This window comes from Camellia sinensis, chromosome 5 (assembly GCF_055761805.1).
Source record: "Camellia sinensis isolate YWXY chromosome 5, ASM5576180v1, whole genome shotgun sequence".
Lineage (NCBI taxonomy): Eukaryota > Viridiplantae > Streptophyta > Magnoliopsida > Ericales > Theaceae > Camellia > Camellia sinensis.
In genome coordinates, this window is record NC_138965.1 from 20,397,557 (window position 1) to 20,418,596 (window position 21,040).

General features: G+C 36.5%; 1 protein-coding gene across 2 annotated transcripts; it reads left to right on the plus strand.

Moving 5' to 3' along the window:
• Positions 1-72: 72 nt before the first annotated feature.
• On the plus strand, positions 73-19,977 carry LOC114266621 (uncharacterized). Of its 2 annotated transcripts, XM_082868360.1 has the most exons (5): positions 73-537; positions 9,081-9,172; positions 9,710-10,070; positions 18,660-19,464; positions 19,711-19,977. In XM_082868360.1, exons 3-5 carry the CDS (start codon positions 10,064-10,066, stop codon positions 19,733-19,735), a joined length of 837 nt encoding a protein of 278 aa, XP_082724486.1. In that variant the 5' UTR covers positions 73-537; positions 9,081-9,172; positions 9,710-10,063; the 3' UTR covers positions 19,736-19,977. The 2 variants fall into 2 exon arrangements, with proteins under 2 accessions (XP_082724486.1, XP_082724485.1); XM_082868359.1 differs by lacking the exons at positions 73-537; positions 9,710-10,070 and adding an exon at positions 4,660-5,137 and having other exon boundaries at positions 18,647-19,464.
• The last annotated feature ends 1,063 nt before the right edge of the window (positions 19,978-21,040 follow it).

Consider the following 21,040-nt stretch of genomic DNA (forward strand, 5'->3'; position numbering starts at 1 on the left):
AATAAATAAATATATAAAAAAAAATTAATTTCCATTCCAGATCATTCCAAACGCATCTCATCCATTGACCATTTCCAAATCCTAAAAAAAAAAAAAATTCATTTCCATTCCAGATCCTTCTATTCTCTCTCTCTCTCCTCTCTTTTTTAACCTCTCTCTTTGATTATCTTTCATCTTTCATTATTTATCTCTTCTACCCATGAAATCTCTTTACCGATTCAAGTCTGTATCTCATTCATGGCACTCTGATCTCCGATCTCGCCCAAACCTACTTCACTCAATGATTCATTCTCATAGATGAGTCCAATTCTTATTGCCTTTTCTCTGTAGATTACTAAACCGACAATATTCCAATAGCAACAAACCTTGAATTCCCATTTGTTGAAGCCGAATCCTATGAGGATAAGGGTGCTTTTTCCAAGTTACTGAAGTCGAATATCCATCTATTTGTTGTGGGATTTTATACATAGCTTGGAAATATTAGGGTTTCTGTATTCTTCTCTCTTTCTACTAAGATTTGTTGGAGCTCCTCTACAGGTATTCCCCCCTATTTTTTTTCTTAATATTTTTTTCCTACAATCTTTATTTTTTCCCCTCATTTTTTGATATTTTTTTTCTCTACAAATATTTGTTGTATAATTTATTTTTGAAAATTTCTATGTAAAAATTTGAAGAAAATTTAAAATTTTCTTGGTATTCTTTTGTTCAATTCTTGTTTGTTGTTGTTGGTTGCTTGTTGGTGGGAAATCAAAAACAATTAGTTGTTGTTGAGCTGGCAAGTTTGGCAAGTGCCAAAACTCTAGTCAAATTTAGCATCACTTATAGCATTGCTATAATTTAGCAGGGGATATGGCAGACCACTGGAGAACGTTTCTTGTGCACACCTGCTATAAAATAGCTTTGACAGCTCTAATGGCAAATCATTGGAGATACTCTTACATTTGGAAAAAATATATTAAAATGTTTTTAGTTTTTTTAGAGTGTCATATTATAATCGTCACGTTGTCATATTTAGAAAAAGTACACTAAAGAGACCACGTAGAATGAAATTTTTCACTAATAGGACTTAACAGATTAATAAAAAAAATTATGACTAATTGAAGTATTTATTTGTGAAATGAGATTTATTAGTAAATATCCCTATAAAAAAATTCTAAAAAATAAAACATACAAATTCAAAAAATTGATTTTAAAAACTCAAAATCAAACAACTTTACGTATTGGGAGTCGATGTATTGGGAGTCGATGTAGTTTGGGTTTGTAAGTCCAGTATAGGCTCTACAATTTTAACATAAGTACACTGACTTCTCTTAAAGTTTTAAAATATAACAGTCAAGTTATTTTTCATCCATGATTTGTTAGTCGTATGAATGGAAAAAAATAATAATATTGTCATATATTTTCATTTCAAATGCATGTTTATATTTATTTATTTTAGTGTCTACCATCATTTGCATTAGTTTTAACACCTTCAGCCATATTAAAAGAGAAGTTAGCATAATTTTTGTCAAAAATATGAAATTAATTGTATTTCCCCAAATCTTATTTATCCAAATTTTATATAGAACAATGTTTGTTTTCTTATCAAATAATACTGAGAAACAAGCCATGAATTTTTAGATACTCTTTTCTCACTGTTTCTCTTAAATTAATACGGTTTCTATAGCGACCCCGGTCTTTTTCCTTTTGGTTGTTGTATCCGGGCTTAGGTTCCTTGGGTTCTCTCAATGTATAATTGTGGTTTTCATCCTTTATTTTCTCTTTTGAGTTATCGGATGTGTTGGGCAGGTTTGTTTTGTTTTGGTTGGGTTTTGAAACCAGGGGTTACTGTCCAGAATTTGGATTGGTCGCTCGAGCGAGTGTTTGGTCGCTCGAGCGAGGGTTGATTTTTGTGTCTGGTGGCTCGAGCCAGGGTTCCTTCGCTCGAGCGAGCGTTTGCTTTTCGTTTAGACCTGAGAGCAGTGTTTCTTCGCTCGAGCGAGATGTTCTTCGATCGAGCGAGTCTTTCCTGTGTCTGGTCGCTCGAGCGACCAAATCTTCGCTCGAGCGAGCCTGTCCAGTTTAATTAGGCAGCAACGGGATTTTGATCAGTTTTTCATCCTCTTCTAGTTTCCAAACCCTAGGTCCGACTTCTCTCTCTCTAAACTCATCTTCTCTCTAGGTTTTCATCTACTTCTAGTATGAATCCATCCTAGGTCCTTTGTTAATAAGATAGAGGGCGGCTTGGGCTTCATTCTAATCTGAAAAATAGTGGATTTGGAGCACTTGGATTTTGGGTCATCTTCTCCATTTGTGTTCTTCGTTCGAGGTAGGGATTCTCCTTGTTTCTTTTCAATACTTCGTCTATAGATAGACATGTGGTAGTTTTTGTATTGCATAAAAATTGTATCATGTTGGATTTGTGAAAATCATGGGACTGAACCTTGGGTTGGTTATTGAATTTGGGTTTATTATCATTAGTTATGATTTGGCCTAGTTGGGGTGTTAATTAGCATGTGGTTGTTGAAAGGAGAGGAAACCCTAAATTTTCTTATTTGATTTAATAAATTAATTGAGGGGTTTTGATCTTTGGGCAAATACTTAGGTATTATGAGTCTTAATTGTGGTTATTGTTGTTTGTTGATGTTAATTAGGCCTTTTTGGTCAATATTGAGAAAGAGGAAGGAAAGACCCTAATTTATTGTTTATGACTTAATGTGCATAATTAGTTTGAAATGGCTTTGAAAAGAATGTAGTGAATTTAAATGAAGTATGGCTTTTGTCCATAGGAATGATTTTTGTGAAAACAAAGGAAGTGGAATTCATTTTGTGAAATGGGAAAGGTATTTTGAAACAAGTATAAGAAAATTGGAATGTTGTATCTTGAGTGTTGAACACACTTGTGTGGGGTATAGCTTTAACTACCATGTTCATGTTGTTGCTGAGTTTTGTAATCTCATGTTAGTTGGGTCTGTTAATTGATGTATAATATGCATGCATCTGGAGATTTTGGTCATCGGTGGAGGATGATAAGGTTGTGTTGAATTGTTGTGTATGTATTACACCATTGTTGATTGAACATCTTATGTAATGAAATGCTGAATTACATTATATTTGTATTCTGGTTGAGGAGAAGAGAGGGGTTGTACTCCAGTGTGTGTGAGAAGATAGAGGATGGACTCCACACACCTATGTGTTCATATATATATACTCTGCGCTTATAATCAGAGGTATCATACCCTTCCAGCTAGCGCCTGGAGAACTGACGCACTGATAATCTAAGGTACCATACCCTTCCAGCTAGCGCCTGGTAAACTGGTAGATTGAGGTGAGAAGTGTATCTTTGTTATTGTGGTGAGTAGTGCAGTGTTGTTTTGTTATTGTTTCAGTGTATCTGGAAACATTGTGGATTGTATTTGTAACAGTGTTGGAGGGACGAGTTGACTCATTGATTGATTTTATGTATGTAGTTGAGTTGTTATCTTTTCTATAGTGGTGTGCATGGATAATTATGATATAATTGGAATTGCATTGAAATGCCAAATATGTTTTGGAAAGGCACATCTGTTGTATGTGTGGCAAATGGAAGAGTAATGGGCTTAGTGAATCTATTTTTCTAAGTAGTTGTTAATGTTATAAAAGATTGGGAACGGGGGTTAATGAAAGGAAAAAGGAAGGATAAATCGCTTATAGCGGTGAATTAAATGATTGTTTTCAAGAAAAGTCTATATATATATTCATATATATATTTTGTTTAAACTGTCACATTATTATTCTAGTATGAGAATGGGTGTTCATGATCATAGCTATCTGTAATGTTGTTATTGTTAAGGAGCATGTTGAGTTCCCTACTGGACTATATGTTCATCCCACGTTGTTGAATTTTTTTCAGGTGTTTAGCAGGGTGTGCTACAAGATTTGGATCTTCTTATTTGTTGGCCACGGGGCCTCAGTTATGTTGGCGGAATGCCATTGTTGTAAAGGGTTACACCCTTCTTCTTGTACTTTTAATGATGTAAGCCCAAGGGCAATTTATTAAGTTAGTTCATGTAATATTTACTTTGCATACGAATGAGAGTATTGTTAATCACTTCTACGGATTGAATGTATGAGTTTATTTCCGCATGTTATCTCTGAAATTGAATTAAGTTAAAGAATTTGGTAATGACTCCGAGTAATAAAAGGTGGGGCGTGACAGTTTCTCATCCCTTCAATCTTTTCAATGTTTTTTATCGGAGTAATGTTAGAGACCCCAAATATTCTACCAAAAGTTTTACCAAATGTCTCACATGGGTGTGGGACCCACATAGGATTATCACCACAAGAATTTGCACAATTGCCTATGTGGGTCCCCAAATAATCCCCAAATAATCCTATGTGGGTCCCACACCCATGTGAGACATTTGGTAAAACTTTTGGTAGAATTTTCACTACAAGAATTTGCACAATTGCCGACCACTTTTGCCGACCAAAAAAATTTTGGTCGCAAAAAAATGACATTTGGCGACCAAATATTAATTAGTCGCGAATGATCATTATTTTTGGCGACCAAATATTATTGGTCCCAGAAGGTTATATTTTGGCGACCAAAAAATGAGTTGGTCACAAAAAGTGGTATACTTTTGATGACCAACTACAAATTTGGTCGCGGAAGGTCACATATTTTTTGGCAACCAAAAATTTGGTCGCCAAAAACTTATTTTCAGCAACCAAAAAAAATTAGTCGTCAAATTAGTACTTTTAGCGACTAATATTTTAGTCGCCGTTGATTGAGATTTGGCGACTAAAAAAATTTGTTGTTATATATTTGAGATTTTGCGACAAAAAACGAATTTAGTCGGTAAAGGCGAAATTTTTTTAGAGGGAAATCACGCGCCCACCCCAGTTCTCTGTTTATAGCTTTCACACAACATTTTTTTCAAATTCTCCTCCACCGCCAAACCTCACCCCATCGCTACAGATCGTCACATCTACATCATCGATGATCCTCCTCCTTCTCCTCCGCCTGTGCCTCCGCCGAATCCGAGAAGATCATCGAGATCTGAATCAGATTTGAGTCCTAGATCTGACCGTCGTGAGCGATCCACAGCGACACAATGGCTTCCAAATCCTACAACAAGATCATCGATATCTACGATACAACGACCTCATCCTTCAGGTACATACACTAACCCTTCTTTTATTCCATGATTGATCTCGCTTCTTATCAAACCCTAATCCTACGACGGTTCTCCTGCCTCTTATCTCTCTATCTCTCTCTCTGCTTGATCTCTACGTCGTCTCACCGAGCTTCAAGCAAATATGCTTGATCTCGACGACCTCATCCTTTAGCTTTAATAAAACTGATCTGATTTGGTGTATGAAAGCTATGAATTGTGGTTTTTGATTCTATTGTTGCAATGAAAGTTGAATATGATCTATCTATCTTGACGATTTGTTTATGATTTGTTGTTGTTGAAGTTTGATGTGCACGTACATCTTCAATATGATCATTCTTTTAGATTTGTCTCTGTTTTTAGTTCTTGTTAGTGGTATATATATATGTCATCTAGATATGTTTTTATCTATTTATATCTATCTATCGTAGATTGAATATATATATATATATATATATTTTAGCTTGGTTCTCTTTTCAACTGTGCTTCTGGATTGCTGCAATAACGTGAACAGTTTCAGCCATGACAGGCCGAGAAATCCTCCTCAAGATTTTTACTTCTTCTCATTGATGATTCCTTCCTCTTTGCTTAAAATAATTTTCATTAAATTTGTCCCTTGTTTATGTACTTGTTCTCAAAATTTTTGGCAAGTCACATTTACCATATTGTTTGATGTGGCTCCTCCTCTGTAACAAGTTGTCAATATCATGTAAGATTGAAATTGACTGAAAATGGAATGAAATAGAAAGAATTAATAAAGTTTCCTCTTCAATTGTTTTTGGTTGTGGTCCAATCTTCATTGCTAAAAAAACTTGTATATGCCAAAACCATGTGCTTGTGGTCACAAGAAATAGGTGCAATTGATCTAATTACACTGTAGAAGTGTTGGTTCAAAATGTGTTGAAGTCATTACCCCCGACTGATACGCACACATGTAAGAATGCATGCATGCTCTATACGTCCACGTGCACAAACACCAGATTTGTTACTTTATGAAATCTAAAATGACTATAATTAAACATGTTTTATATTGACATGAATGGCAATCAATGAACTAGTCACGATATCAATAGTAGGAGTTTTAGTTGAATCTATGTGTGTTCTAATCCGATTGTCATTCAAAGATTTCAGTGTATGGAATTTTTATTTTAAAATAATTAATTAAGTTAATTAACTTGAATATATTGTGCCATTTAAATTAAGGATATTCCCTTAAGCATCTTGTAATTTAATTCAGGGAAAAATTCATTCTACCCTCGTGGCATGACCCTAGAACATTTCATCCCTAATATTTATAAATTGCCAAAAAGGTTTTATGTGTTTTGGACTAAAATGCAATACTAACACCGCTAATGACAAATGTGAAATGATCTTAATATTTCTTTGGCTTCTTCTTTTTCCTTCTCTTATTTCACGTTCTCTCTCCTATGTCATACATATACCTATATATCCTTCATTTTTAACTTAATTGCATTTTTTTCATATACATATATATATATATATATATATATAGTTGTCAAATCAAGAATCGTATTGTGAATCGAGAATCGTTAAGATTCAATAGAAACTGTAAAACATATTGTTAAACAAATGTATATATGAAAAAGAATGAAATAAATTGATTTTAACATATTTTATAAAATAACTCTTGTATAAAGATATAATTACACCATCTGATTGGGAGGGCATTAACTTCATGTCAAGAGATGTATGCCAAATCTTACCAACCATAATATAATCTCACTTGACATTCAAAAAATGGACCTAGAAACCTTATATAGAGTGTAATATGAAGAAAGAATTAAATGAAATCGTTTATTTTTTAACCAAAACACTTAAGCAATAGATAATTCATGTGTGTTTGTTACTTTAACCTTAAGCATCTTTAGAAGATGTATTATGACATTTGTTGGAGAAAAAAATTGAGAAAAAAGTACAAGATCATGTTGGGTTTGACGGGATCTAATTGAATACTATTTAAATAGTCTCTGATTACCAAAATAACGACAAATGATGCACAAGTATTACTTGTTTTCATATTAAACACTCTTCAAAGTTGTATTATGTCATTTTCACTATAAAAAAAAGGTTAGAACCTGTCATACACAATAGTTTTAAGAATTGTATGAATCATAAAAGTGAATCAAATCGCGAATCGATTATGAATCGTCCGATTCACCATGATTTCTATCCTAAAAACGTATTCACCCAAAAGAATGAGAAAATGCCGTGGAAGGTTATGCCTTTGGCTGTTTTTTGGTCCACTTGGAAACATAGAAATGACTGTGTCTTTAATGGCTCTCAGCCTAACTTGGAAGCATTATGTGAAACTGTCAAAGCAAGAATAGCTTTGTGGGTTAAATCCTCCCCAGCCAAAGTGGTGTTCTCTGTGAATGATGTAGTTTTCAATTTGCCTCAGGTTCAATATTATATTAGGTAGGGGAGTTGAGAACAGTCCTGTTTGTGATCTGTGAGCTGTGATCTGTGAGCTGCTGTGTTTTTGTGATCTGCCTTTTTTTTTGGACTCATTGATTTGGAGCTTTTCTGTACTACTGTGTTGTGTGGGTGCAGCAGTGGTGGTGTCACGGGTTGAGTAGGGCTGATTAATTTTGTTCTGCTGTGCTGTCAGTGGCTGATTAAATCTGTTCTGCTGTGATCTTATTGTGATCTGTTTTGTTCTAATATGCTGTGATTGTGGCTTGTGGTACATCCAGTTGTGTAAAACTGTCCCTTGAATAAAGCAGGTATATCGATCAGGTTTCATTGGCTGCACAACTAGGTTTCATTGTCTGTGAGTTTTCCATCAGGTTTCCACTTTTATTCTCAGAGACATCAGGTATTGTTTGGTAGGTAGAAGGTTACAAAGTCTGGATGGGTGATAATAGGTAGAGCCAAAGACAAAATCTATTGGCCTACTAAGGTAGAAGCCTGAACTGATACATGGTCTTGAGGCTATCTGTTTTGGTGCTTTATGAAAAAGGCTGAACTGATAATAGGTCACCTATCCTATTGCTGCTGCTTTTAATCCAGATTCTGTTTGGAAGCAGTTAGCTACAAGTTTTGGTGATTGTTTAACAGGATGGGGCCTTATCTGATTTACTGGTGTTTTCTTCGGTCTCTTTGGTCAATTTTGCCTCAGGTTTGGTGTGGCCTTGTCTGGTTTGATCTGGGTTGCTTCTTAGCTGCTTAGGCTGTGGTCTGTTGGTCTGCTAAGTTGGTCTACTTTGTTCCGTTTGTTTTGGTGGCTGTTTTTTGAATTGGCTTGTCTATCTATATGTGCTGATCTCTGTTTGATCTGTTGGTTTGCCAAGAATCCTATTATTTGACTTGGTGGCTGTTTTGGCTGTTTGGGGTCTGCTGTGTATGCTGTTATATACAGGCCTGAAGAGTTGCTGTAAATTTGGCTGTTCTGCTCTGGTCTAGTTCTGTCTGTGGCAGTTCTGGTCTGTGCAGCTTCTATGGGATGATAAAATGGTGGTGATAAAATGGTGTTTGGGGTCTGCTGTAGTGTTGGCCTGATGGAAACTCAATGGTTTGGAGCTGTGTATGCTATGTGTATTGTTGTGGTATTGCTGATTGACTTGTATTCCTATCTGTGCTAATTCTGCTTCTGAGGTATTCTGAGGCTTGAGCTTGATCTAATTTGTATTGCTGCTAGGCTATTGATAAAAGGAGCAATTACTCTATGCTGGAGATGGGCTACTGTTCTAAGGAGTAACTACTGTTATAAGGGCTACTTGTATTCCTATTTGTGATTTGTTGTTGTTGAAGTTTAATGTGCACGTAGATCTTCAATATGATCATTCTTTTAGATTTGTCTTTGTTTTTTAGTTCTTCTTAGTGGTATATATATATATATATATATATATATGTCATCTAGATATGTTTTTATCTATTTATATATATCTATTGTAGATTGAATATATATATATATATATTTTTTAGATTGGTTCTCTCTTCAACCGTGCTTTTGGATTGATGCAATAACGTGAACAGTTTCAGCCATGACAGGCCGAGAAATCCTCCTCAAGATGAAGGTACGCTTTTCAAATTCACAAATACACATGTAAATTCTTTTCAAATTGATGGGAATTAAGGCAACATGTACGAATTATTCATTCATTGCTATATCAATTTACCTTTGTTTTGTTTCTTGTTCGCACGATCCACTTCTTTTGCAATTTATCTCAAGTTTTTTCCAATGTTTAATATTCTTATTTTATTAGTGGATTGCTGATTTAGGGATCGGTACAGATTATCTTATCAAGAGTTTAGAGATTCGCTTATTACCTACCTATATATATGCCTGCCTATAAACTAAAATGAAATGTGATTTCCAATTCGTTTACTTTCTAGGATCTGGTGAGGAGAGTTCAGCATTTGTAGGCTGTAATCCGGATCCCTGTTGATAATTGAAAACGTTCAATGTATTTAACCCATTAGGTATGTTATCTCAACAAAAAATCAGGATATGGATAGCTATTTGTTCAGATCATATTTTCAAATATAATTTTCGACATAAATACGATTTGATCACATGGTTACTATTATCCAATCATCATGGTTTTTTGTAGGGATAATGTACCCAACGAATTCTACACATTGAACGGCTTGGATTATCAACATGGGTCCGGATTAAGACCCACGAATGTCGAACTCTCCTCTCCTACTATACTTTTAGGCTGTGTTTAGATGTATCATGGTTTTCAATTACCATATCAGTGTTAGCCATACAATCATATATCAGACTGATATTAGGTGATATATTGATTTTAGTGGAATGTGTATTGAATTTAGCTGTAGCAGTTGGCTGTAGCAAGAGCATTTGGTGACAAAAGCTTGAAGAAACACCTCAGTTCGGAACCAGATGTGTCTTTGGAGATTGTAGATGAAGATACAGAGTTTGTCATCTTAGCAAGTGATGGCATATGGAAGGTTGGTTCTTCTGCTCTTTTGCATTTACCAATATCTATGGTTCATAACCTCATCTTTTCATTTTAATCCACCTCTCTCCTTTTAAATTTTGTTCTCTGTTTATAGCTTTTGTTGACTTCTCTCCTTTTCATATGACTTTGTGTAGACACCCCATTTTTGACCGACCTTAAGACTTAGACGTCACCAGTTGAGCGCTCGGTGATACTGCATATGTTCATGCAGAAGTCTCAAAGTCGCGGCCGTGAGCCCTGCCTCCGGACTTCCGAACCCTCTTCTGTGCCTTGCCTCGGTTTGCGAACCAAACTCGGTTTTCTCTGTTTCTTTTCCCGAGGGGAGGGAGAGGTCCCGTAGACCATCTCTCAGTGGCCGTGGGCTACATTTTGTGGCCGCAGGCCATTTTGCCCATTTCGGAGTCCGGTTTCCGGTTTTTCGGGACCGTTGGCCGTGTGCCTCGGTTCGGGACCGCCTAACCATCTCCGTTTGTTCTGATTTTTGGCATACTTCCTTTTTACTCCCTTTTGAGGGACACTGGGGTCTTAGAAACCCACTTCGTAGCCGAATGCCACTTTCGGTGCCTAACAGCCCATTTTTTGGACCCCGAACTGCGTGTTTTGGCCCCCGAGCATTCGTTTTACATTGGTTTTCGTTCATTTTTGGCAGGTGCCTCTGTTTCATCACCAGGAAGGTCACTAGAGGGTGGGAGGCCAGCAATTATCTTGGCAACCAGTTATATTCCATTTTCCCCCTCCGGCACCCGTTTTTCTCGCTTCCGAGCCAATGTTGAACACCTTGGGGCCACTTTCCTCAACCACAAACCACATATTTGTGTTGTACACACATGGGAGGACCCTAAAAGTTGGTGGCCGGCCACTAATGTTGATTGACCCTTTTGAACCCCTCCTAAAAATGGCCTATTCTCTCTCCTGTTTTACAATTTCCAAATTCGAACCACAGGGTTGTGATGAGGGGACCTGGGAGGCCACCTTTTTGTGGTGGCCGGCCACTAAATGAACTTGACCCTTTTGACCCCTAGCCGGCCGACTAGGGGGGGTGGCCGGCCGGCCGGCCACCTGCAACTCCAAAAGGTGGCCGACCATGATCCTTACATTTGGCACTTTACAGCTGTATAGCTGTTATTCCCCAGAAACATCTGTATCCGGGGGATATTTTGTGGGGGAAAGCCTTGGTCCTTTTCCCCCACCCTTTCCTTCCATGCTCCCCCTCCTTTTGGTCCTTATAACCAGCTGTAAGCATTGGTTTTGGGGGTTAGAAAAATTGCTTCAAGGATATACATACATATCTCCATCCATCTCTCTCATTTTCCTTAAAAAACTCCTAAGTTCTACTTCATTTCTTCATCACCACCAAGCACCATCACCATCACTCCATTCCAGCAGCAAGGGGAGGAATTCCAGCAGCTTAGAGTCATCAAAGTTGGTCCAAGAAGCAACAAAAGCATTGGTCTTCAAGGGTAAGTCCACTTTCCCTCTTTTCTAGCTCATTTTTGCACCATTTCTTAGCCATATGTGCTTACTGATTTGAGCTCCGATCAAAACTGAAAAGGTCATTTTTTTGAGCTCATTTTCTTGTTTCATTAAGGGCTCAACCCTTTTTGAGCCCCCCATATTGCACTTGCTTCAATATCCCTCCTTGGTCCCCTTTTCTTGCATGTCTTGGCAGCCCATTATGCTTCCATTTTTGGGCGTTTTACAGAACTAAAAATAGTCTTATCTTGACCTTCTTAACATGTTTCATTAAGGGTCTTTGGCTGTTTGATGGATATTTAGTATACTTTGTGCTTTGGCCATCTTTTGGCCCATTTCTTGCATAAGGGCTTAGCCATATCTATATTTGTTTTTGGGGTTTTTACAGTTCTGTAAATGTGCATATGTTTGGTCCCTCTTCAATTTTGTAGAAGGGAATTTTTCAGTTTGGGCTTTGTATATACCACTTGCCTCTTTGGCCACCTTTTGGCCCTTTTTCTTGCATAAGGGCTTAGCCATATCTATGTTTGTTTTTGGGGTTTTTACAGTTCTGTAAAGTGGCTTATTTTGGGCCCCTCTTCAATGTTGTTGAAGGGTCCTAACCTGTTTGAGGTCAGCAGCTGTGAGTTGCTTCATAACCTCACATTTAAGGCCATTTTTGCATGCTAGTTTTGCCCTGTTTCGGTTAGCTGTTTGGCCATGATTTAAACTGTAAAAATGCTAATTTTGGGGCATCCTTGCTTCTTTCTTTTCATTCCATGTATCAATTATGCATGCTTTGTATAGCTGTAAGCCATTTCACGTACTTAATCTTGCATTTCGGGAGAAATTCCATGCATTGGGTGTACTTTCGCCTCGTTTCGGGGCTGTTTTACCCCTCATTTTGCTACTGAGAATTGCATGTTTGCATATCATTTTCCATGCCTTTGCCATGTCTCATTAGAGTGGCATTTCGGTGCTTGATGGTCGGTCCTCGGTTTGCGTGCCCGTGTGCACGCGTTTCGAGGCACTTCATTTTCATTCATCGGCCTCTTATGTGAGTGTGGCTGAGGCTCTCTCATGTTAGTGTAAGTCCATGTTGCATTCTATATGCCATTTTAGCCATATTGCATTGCGTATGCCATTGCCTCGATTTGCGTGCTCGTGTGCACGCGTTTCGAGGCACTTCATTTTCATCCATCGGCCTCTTATGTGAGTGTGGCTGAGGCTCTCTCATGTTGGTGTAAGTCCATGTTGCATTCTATATGCCATTTTAGCCATATTGCATTGCGTATGCCATTGCCTCGATTTGAGTGCCCGTGTGCACGCGTTTCGAGGCACTTCATTTTCATCCATCGGCCTCTTATGTGAGTGTGGCTGAGGCTCTCTCATGTTAGTGTAAGCCCATATCACATTTCCATGTCATTTGCATTGCGTATGTCATTTTTTTCGGTTTGCGTGCCCGTGTGCACGCATTTCGAGGCATCTCTTTTTTACAGCATAGTGCATACTAGGTTGTATCTTAGATCGCATTCAGTCATTTTCCTCAATTTGCGTGCCCGTGTGCACGCATGTTGAGACATCTCATTTTCATAGCATTGTGCATGCTAGGCTGTATCTTAGTTGCATTCATGCATATCATGCATATTGCATCGTGTCCGGGATAGGAGTTAGCCCGGGCACGGGAAACGAGGTACGTTTCGTACTCCGAGTGACGGAATGTGTCTCAATTCTCCAGTCACCGACACTCCGGATTACCCATGATGGGGTTAGGGTTTGTTGTGTTTATACGTGCATTCATTCTATATTGAGTTGCACATTTCGACCCCTCTGCCATCATGCATCGATATGCGTGATTGGTGGCACGAGGATCGAGGCATGCATATATCTGTGAAAATACATTGCCATGCCCCTTTCCTGCTCTCTGTTGCAGTAAAATGAAGAATCAGCAACTTTTCGGAGTCTGGCACACTTTACAAGAATAACTGCTAAACAGAGGCTAATTGGGGCATCCCAGTGGATTTCCGCGCAAGGCAGCCCAGACATATATCATTCATCAGGAGCAAGGCAGTCCCTGGCTTGCACGCCAGTTTTACAGTTTTCTTAGTTAATTTGTTAATTAATTAGGAATTTGTACATTATTCGGACTGTAATATTTGGACTGTACTATTCTTTTATTCGGGACTGTATATTTATTCAGACCCTCTGCGCGGGGGCAAAACTGTAATAAGTGTGCGTGAGTGTGATGTATGTCTTCCAACCCCACGTCTTTCTTCCCTTTTATTTACCTGCTTATGATGGTTAGATTAGGGCATGTTTCAATTAGCATACAGTATGACAGCATGTTTGCATCATTCATCTGTTTTGCATGCACCGGGCTCGGCGCATCATACTAACTGCATTTGTATTTCAATTACAAGTTGAATACATGTTAGCTGTAGCATTCCACATGCCATGTTTAGAATAGCCGAGCCTGCTATAGTTTGCATTCTTGCATGTGTTGCATTAGGCAATTCTGTATACTTAGGATCATGCATGATTTATAATGTAGTTTCTGTTTTTGGCTTGGAGTACTCGGTAAGTTTTATGCTTTAGCATCCTTGCATGCGTGTGAGTGACTGCCATGAATAGCATGCTTACCATGAGGCTAAATGCTTATGTGATATAACTGCCTGAATGCTTGTGGGTGAAGGTTGGGTTAGTTGGATTGGGACAATTCATCAAATGTTTGTTTTAAGCCCACTAGATAGTGGCAAAACCATTTTTACTAAGCCCACTCGAGGGTGGCAAAATCTGTATTTTTTAGCCTACTTGCGAGTAGCAAACCACCTTTCAAATAAGCAAACATGACATGTTTTGTTCCAATCCAGGCGACTTGGTCTATATTTATATGCTGCGCGCATCACATAGTAACCTAGGCTAATAACCGGAATAAGAACATACAATATTTTCAAAAGCAAATATCATGGTTAGTAGAGGCCGGTCTCTGACCGGGCGAGAGGGGGTGCTCACGAAGTGACCTTCCCCAATCGTACCCAAGTTCCCGAGCCGAGGCAACTTTGGTGATGACGGACACGTGGCCTTTGGCACCGAGTCAGGGTTTTCTAAATTTCCCAAAATAAAATATTTAGGTGGCGACTCTGTATCTGGCAAAGCAGTCCATGTTTGGCACTTCTTTCAAAAATCTGTTTTTCTCAAAATGATTTGCCGGATTTGGACTCTTTGGTTTAGATTAAGAACCGTAACACAAATCGAGTCCGAACTGTAGCACGGGAGCCCACGGGCGCGTCTACACTTTGCAATTCAATATGAGAATGAATTATTCTCAGAGTACAATACATGATTTGCTTGGACTAGCAAATTTTTAGATATTAATAATACCAATGTTTTTGTACCAAAAAAAAAAAAAAAACTAGATTTTAGTATGCCTCTTGCTTGTTGGATGCATATGGTTTACTTTATAAATTGCTTAAAGCATTAAACATAAATGGAGAGAAGTTATTGGAAATATAATGGAGGTTGCAAAAGTGTATAGAAAAGAATGACTATTGACTACTGCTTTCCAATTGGCCGTTTTTGCACTAATTGCTATTTCATCAATCTTACTAATTAATGTGCCCGTTGTATTTGTTTAGAGTTATTTTGTTTGGGTGAATAATTTGCTTAGAGTTATTATTTGAATCCTAAGATAGAAGCATCCAATCATGAAAACATCGAAAACAATAAAGTTTTTATAACTGATTGTATTTTGTTCTGATTGTAATTGTTGCTTTATTCTTGCCATCACTACGCAATTGCGTATTATTTTTTTAATCTTATTATTTTATTAATCATCTTTGTTGAAATTAGCTGCTACTGCTTCTTCTTCTTTTTATTATTTTTTATTTTTATAAGTAATGATGAAATGGGTATCTGTTGTGGTGGATGATTGGTGTTTGTTGTAATGCCTCTTAAAAAAATTATTTTCAGTTATTTGACAATTTGTGATGACAAAGGTTTGAATTATGGAGAAAGCTATATCAATGGTACTATGATGTATGCATATTATATATATCTATATATATTGGCAATAAAAGAAAAAATGGTTTATTAAGCTTTTATGAGATAACTGATAGTGAGGGTCTTGGTTAGTAATAACAGGGTAAAATTTATGTCCAGTGCTTTGACATAGTGTGAGATTGAAACATAAATTGTCCCAATCTACTAGATCAAATCTATAATTTAAACATTTTTTTTACTAATATAGTTTCAATTGATATTCATGTTTTTGTTTGCTTCTGTTGATCAATGAAAAAGATCCAAGCATATGAAGCTAATATCAAGTTATCCTCTGCCAACCTACCATACTGCCACAGCTATAGGGTAATGTAAAAACAGATGATCAATGCTTTCCTCATTCATCTTAATGCATAATGCTAATTGCGAAGAGATCCATTTGAAGAACATGGTGCCTAATTGAAGTAGCAAGCCTCTAACAATGGATGGCTGATACTTTAACTGAGATAATGAAAAATCATTTCAACTTGTTAGTTGGAAGTTTAGACGGTTCTTGAAAAAAGATAGTGAAAAAAATAAATAAATATCCCAAGAGTCAAGACAAAGAGATAAACCAAAATTTTCCCTCTCTTTGGCATTTCTTCTTTTAGATTGATACATCTGTCCACTTCAATGTGTTATACAATGTTGATTAGATTTTTTAGATTGTCTTTTTATTCTTGAAATTTTATAATAGCAACGTGATGATAATCAAACTTTACTATTTTAAGTCTTGAAATTTATTCAAATAAAATCTTATTATAAAAAAAAATGATAGCATTCCGCTGTCTAAAAAATATTCAGAAGTTACTGTAGTTCATTATTATTTTTTTTAAAAATGTTTGGCTTGTATGATAGGAGTGCGAGTTCATTATTTATTTATTTTTGATGGTGTGTTGTTTAAGACAACTTCATTGAATGCACAAATAGGATGAAGCAATACTAATTCAATCTGATTGACTACATAGTATCAAAGGCAAACTCTTATTATTTTTCCATTTTAGTTCCATTTGAATATCAATACTAATTCCATCCTTGATCATCATGTTCAAATCCTTTCAGGTTATATCCATATCTATTTATCTAAAATGAGCTACTTGATTGATATCTTAGAATTGAGTTTGTATTTTGTAATATTGTTAATATATAATTGGACAAGATTTTTTTCTCCTCGTTCATGGATTCACACAGCAAGCATCATGTGTTCATGTAGTTCCCATCTTTTCCAAAAATAATGGTGGTCTCATTATTTTTTGAATGTAGTGGGTCCTACATGTGCACATGGTGTTTGATTCTGTGCATTGACTTGGTTCTGCTCTTAGGTTCAATGCCTGTTTGTTACTGACTATATAGTAAGATCATTTTTTTTCCCCTGTGAAATATGGCATAAAATTGGAGTAATGAAGCCATACAATTTGCATACTGGCATCATACTTGTCATTGATCATCCCTTTTTCTTGACATATATGTTCTTAGGATTAATATTTTTTTGCATCTACAAGGATATGGCAAAAGGTCACAATTAAATAAAGATCTTTAAGAAAAACAAAATTGAGAAAATATTTCCTTGTTAATTAAGTCGAGTTACTAGCTTTGAGTGTAGTGAGTACTTGCTGGGCTTAGCTTGAATAAAGGTTGCCTTCCATTTTGTTTGTGATAGTATTAACTCATGCTTGGCATCTTTGATGCTTAACATATCAAATATCATTTTTTTGCAAGTGGGGTTGTATATCTAGTCTGAGTGGGGTCGGTCGGCTCTCTAGTGCGTTCGGTGCTCTAGCAAGCCCAAGCACTCGGTGAATGAGTCAAAATATGAAGAGTCTAAGGTATAGACTGAGGCAAGCTCATCTACTCAACCATAGTCTGCTCAACAACAAGCACCGTGGCTTGGCACCCTCGAGTCCCAATTCACCCAAATGAGCCCTTGTTCGACCATGGACCATCATACCTCCTTTCCATAGGGTATGCCAAGGAGCGACCAGGAGCATCGCTCGACCAACATGCAACTCCTTAATTGATCTTAGAGATAGAGGGTCATTGATCCAATACTTGACACATTGAGAGATATCGTAGCTACCATCTATGTAACTACGTTATGCCATGATACACCCTCCGAAGTATGATACCTAACTTTGTAGCACTCATGATAAAACCTCTAAGGCCTGAATCATGTGAAGATAGGCCTGATACCTCTACTCTGTCCAGCCAAGGAGAGCCAGGCACCTGTCCATTAGTGAGCTTGTTGGTTACGAAAACTATGCAGAAGAGTATAAATTTTAAAATTCAGATCTTAACTCATGTTAATAATGTTCTAGATGGTGAATAGGTAGAATTGTACCTTTGTAGCTCTTCTTGCAAGCCAAACTATGAAATAATGATAAAGATAAATTTTAGACTCTTCACCTAATCTCATAAGGATAAGAGTTATATATAATTGTGCTTATAGGTTTAGCATCTTTCATATTAAACATTTCAAGCATCCATTCAATATACTTCACTCGTGACAACCACAACTGCTTAGCTTTCCTGTCACAAATTATTTATATTCCTAATAGTTTACGTGCATCTCCTAACTCTTACATGTCAATTGTCTTGGATAGTTCCTGTTTCAGCTTGTTAATCATCTTCACATCATGTCCCGCTATTAAATGTCATCAAGATAGAGTAGAAGGATTATGAAGTTAAATAAAATTCATATTGAGAAAATCACTTGATATGATGACTAAAGTTGTCCCTAAAGAGAAGTTTTTGTTCTGCACAAAGTGGCTGGTATGAGCTTTAGTTACAATGTTACGTGGTGGTTTTCTCTCTATGGACTAGAGGGGGTGATTGTTGTGGGTCTAGCCCAGAATGGTACTAATTGCATTGGATAGAGAGTACAGCAATTTGTCGGATAATAGCTTTGGAAAGATGTGTATAATGACTTCTTTCGAAAACTATTATCTGGCCATCATGCAATGTAATTATTACTATTATGTGCTGGAACCACAAGTAGTGCATATTAAAATGATATGTTTTCAATTTCACACTTCTGTTATAGTTGAGTCATTTTACTCATATTGTTAACAAATTTTGCAGCTCCAATCTAAAGCCATTAGTATTGGATCAAGAGATGGTGAAAAAGATATGGACAACATGGCCCAGAGATTCAGGCATGAAGAATTGCCAGAAACATGGTATACTCAGTTTTTTGAGAGGTATAAAGCTACTAAACCATATAGGTTATCATTTGGGGATCGGGAAACAGACAAGCGTACACCTGAGCTGATGTCTACTTATCTTAGAATCCTCAAGAAGCATAAGAGAAGACGAGTAGCATTTAAGGAAGATGAAACTAATGGTTTCGGCAATCCCATGTTAGAAAATGGATCAAACATGCTCCGAAATTCGGTTTTAAATGACAATGATGCAATTGTTGATGATACATATTTCTTCCCTGAAACGATGTTTCCATTTAATTGTGTCCCTGATAGTGCTCTTCCTCACATAAACCGAGTGGAAGAAAACCACAAAGTGGATTTTAATGGTGTTCTTGATATGCTGCCCCAAATTATGACCAGGAGCCCTATTATGATTGAGAGGCTTGGTATTAGACCAGAATACCTGAGCATGGAACAAGGAGGGAATCAATGTCGTGGAAAAAATGGATCTCATAGAAACAGGAAACTTCTCAGTCAAGAGCAAGCATCAGAGATGTCTAGAAAAGTGATAGCTCGTGTGCTAACAAATGTGGGGTTTGAAGCTTCTTCAAAAGTCCCAATGGAAGTCTTGTCTCAGTTGCTGAGTTATCATATTGGTAAGCTAGGCCGTATCTTGAAAGTCCTTTCTGATAGTTACAGAAAACAGTGCTCAGCCATCGAACTACTCAAGATGTTCCTTCAAATAGCGGGGTATAGGTGAGTGAAGCTGTTTTTATGTTATAAGCTTGAATTTGAATGGTTTTTTTTTATTTACGTTTGTTTAGTAGACTATTGGCTTTGAATTTCTGATAAAGTAGAAATGAACTTTAGATGCTTGGCTTGCTACTGTTCATCTCGACAAAATGGTTGGGTTCCAATTTCTTTATTTCGTTTATGCATTAATTAATTTTATATATTTATCATGCTTCTCTGATAAATTTTTCAATTCTGTTTCTTTATTAGGTTCCTTACATCACTACTGCTTTGATGGATGCGAAGCTTGGCACGGAAGGGCGCAAGGATCTTTTTGATTGGCTATCAAGGCAACTTAGTGGATTAAGCAATTTTCCTGATGTTATAAATCTGAATTATGTATTGTTTCAATTTATTATGCTAGATAGATGTGACTTGTGAATGAAAACTTAGAATAGTTGTATTGTGTCGAATGTTAATGAATTATGTATTGTGTTGAATGTTAATGATTCAGTTAATTTGAATGATGTTTTAAAATTATAGGTTTATTATGGATTGAATGAGTAATTAGGAATTACAGGTGTATTGTTTTCTTGCTTTGGCGACCAATTTATTAGTTGCAACAAATAAATAATTTTTTTTCGCAAAAAATGACAATTGCCGACCAAGAGTTTTGGTCGCAAAAAATACATCTATTCCCGACCAAAACAGCTTTTAGTCGTGGAAACTCGCTTTTGCCGACCAAAAGTTTTGGTCGCGAAAAGTAACAAATGGCGACCAAATTTTTTTGGTCGTGAAATGTAATAATTGGCGACCAAATTTTTTGGTCGCGAAATGTGACAATTGGCGACTAAGAAATTTGGTCGGGAAAATGTCGCTTTTCGCGACCAAAGTATTTTGGCGACAAAATAAATTAGTCGCGGTAATTAAATATTTAGCGACCGAAAATTTAGTCGGCAAATCCAACTTTTGCCGACCAACCACAATTTTGGTCGCGAATTACTTTTACCGACCCTCAATTGGCGACCAAAGTAGCGACCAAAAATTGACTTTTAGCGACCAATTTTTTTGTTGCCAAAAGTGCAAATTCTTGTAGTGTTTTGGGGCCTCTAGCATTTTTGTTTTTATCGGAATCTCTTCAATGTTTACATTTGGAAAAATTACCATTAAGTGGTAATCTCATAAAACTTATTACTTATTCATAATTTTTTTTTTATAATTTTAATTATCAATATTTATAAAATTTATCACTTATTTATAATAATTTTTCAAAATATAGACCAAATATAAATTCACTTTTGCATCTCTTATCCATTAGTATATCATTTGTGTCACATTTGACGAAAATTTTATGGATCTTGATAACAATTGTTTCTTAGATATAAGTAAAAAAATAAAAAATTTAAAGAACATAGGCGTTTTTCATTAAATCCAATGTACTTTTACTTAAATTAATATATTTTAAATATTTTTACATATGTTCAAAATACTTTTTACATACGTCCTACCATTAAACAATAACTATAAAGCATTTGTTACCATTTACCAAATTTTATATGTTCATAGCATTAATACTGTTTAACATTTGAAACCGAAAACC